The 1,838-nt window shown below is 48.3% G+C and overlaps 1 gene segment (V, D, J or C); it reads left to right on the top strand.

Moving 5' to 3' along the window:
* Positions 1-418: 418 nt before the first annotated feature.
* LOC101686302 lies at positions 419-1,124 on the top strand. The segment is given in 2 exon segments: positions 419-578; positions 697-1,124. Coding segments are annotated over 2 exon segments (486 nt in total).
* The last annotated feature ends 714 nt before the right edge of the window (positions 1,125-1,838 follow it).

The following is a 1,838-nucleotide window of genomic DNA, read 5'->3' on the forward strand; positions in this document are numbered from 1 at the left end:
TCGGGAACTATCAGTTCTTTGGTCTTGATGTTTATCTATGAGGAAGTTGTATAAGAGACAGCCTATCAGTCCTGAACCACAACGAAACCAAGGGGTAGTTGGACAGAGTAACCCTGAAGACACTTAGTAGCACCTATAGTGATCCCTGAATTAATAAGAATTGGCAAATAGGAACACTTGGCTTGGCCCTAAAGGAGGAAAGAGTGGAGAGCTTGGGGGAGACAGAAGTGTCTGCTGGGTTCTGGTCACCATTATCTCAGACAATAATGTGTCTGCGTCTAGGCACTAGGGGGCACTCATGGTCTGTCATTGAGTTTCACCTGTGATTAGGAGTTCCTTTCTGGTCTACCACCCTTACTTGCTCAACTAGAGAGGGACCTTACCCTTGGGCAGTTAGGAGTCAGAGACCTGGGTGTTTCATTTGCATGGTTGGTCACACCCTCTCTCAGGGATTGAATAAGGGAAGAGAGATTAGGGGACGTTCTGCACAGTTGTGGGGCCTCAGGAGATAGGATCTGTGATGACCTCCGCCATGGCCTGGTATACTCTCCTCTTCACCCTCCTTGCTCACTGCACAGGTGATTGGATGTGGAGACAGGGGAAGGGACCCTAAGAGGACCTAAGAGCAGGAAGGGCCCTGCTTCCTTCTCTTGTTTATAGACCCCAACATCACCTCTGTATTTCTTCCTCTTCCAGCATCCTGGGCCCAGTCTGTGCTGACTCAGCCATCCTCACTGTCTGGGTCTCTTGGCCAGAGAGTCACCATCTCCTGCACTGGAGGCAGCACCAACATTGGTGATGGTTATAGTGTGTACTGGTACCAACAGCATCAGGGAAAGGCCCCTAAAACAATCATCTATGGTACTAGCTCTAGACCCTCAGGGGTCCCTGAACGGTTTTCTGGCTCTAGATCTGGCAACACTGGCTCCCTCACCATCACTGGACTCAAGACTGAGGATGAAGCTGATTATTACTGCTCATCATGGGACAAGAGTCTCAGTGGTCACACAGTGCTCCGGGTCTGTGAGGAAGTGAGACAAAAACCTGCTGTTTCCCTAGCAATGGAGGTTACCTCGCAGCCTACAGTACTTGGCCATATCAGCTACTTCCTTTGTTTATTCTAAACTGTAGTCTGAGATCATCTCATGGTTTTGACCACAAAATAGTCCATATTCCTTAAAGTCAGACCCCCAGGTTTGTCTTTTGCAGGAGCATATTGTAAGATTTTCTCATATTGAGGAGAAATTCATGGGTTCCATGGGCAGTCTGCCCTGGGGACAGATTCTGTGACTGGACAGAAACAGACACAGAAACAGACACAGAGACCAAGGGTGCCTAACTAAAGATAGAGTCCTATCCAGTTATACACTTCCATACTACTTAATGAACATCTATTACGTGCCACACTTGACTAGCTATGCAGGATACAGGTAGACATGATAGGAAGGGTCTCCATGCCCAGGATTTACAACTTGTTGTAAAGGAAAGCTCTATCACAGGAGCATGAGTGGTGAAGTTTTTGGAGTTGGAATGGAGTACTGCAGAGGTTGACAGGGAACCCCAGAATCTGATGTTCAGTACTGTCATCCTGGTTTTACACCAGTGATGAAGTAGCAGGCGGGGAGTGTGGAGATGTGACTAGATGAGGGCTGTGAATTGTGCCCTAGGCAGACTAGGAGTCTGGAGGAGGGATGGAGGAATGAGAAATATCAGGGTTCTTATGAATAGGAGGAAGCCAAGACTGAGAATGGGGATGTGGAGGAGGACAAGGTGGGATGAAGATTGGGAACATTGTGGTGAGGGGTTTCTTCAGCTGGGACAATGTGAGGACCCACCTG

The sequence above is a fragment of the Mustela putorius genome, unplaced genomic scaffold (assembly GCF_011764305.1).
Source record: "Mustela putorius furo isolate JIRA1106 unplaced genomic scaffold, ASM1176430v1.1 tig00000081_pilon_pilon_pilon, whole genome shotgun sequence".
In the NCBI taxonomy this organism is placed as follows: domain Eukaryota; kingdom Metazoa; phylum Chordata; class Mammalia; order Carnivora; family Mustelidae; genus Mustela; species Mustela putorius.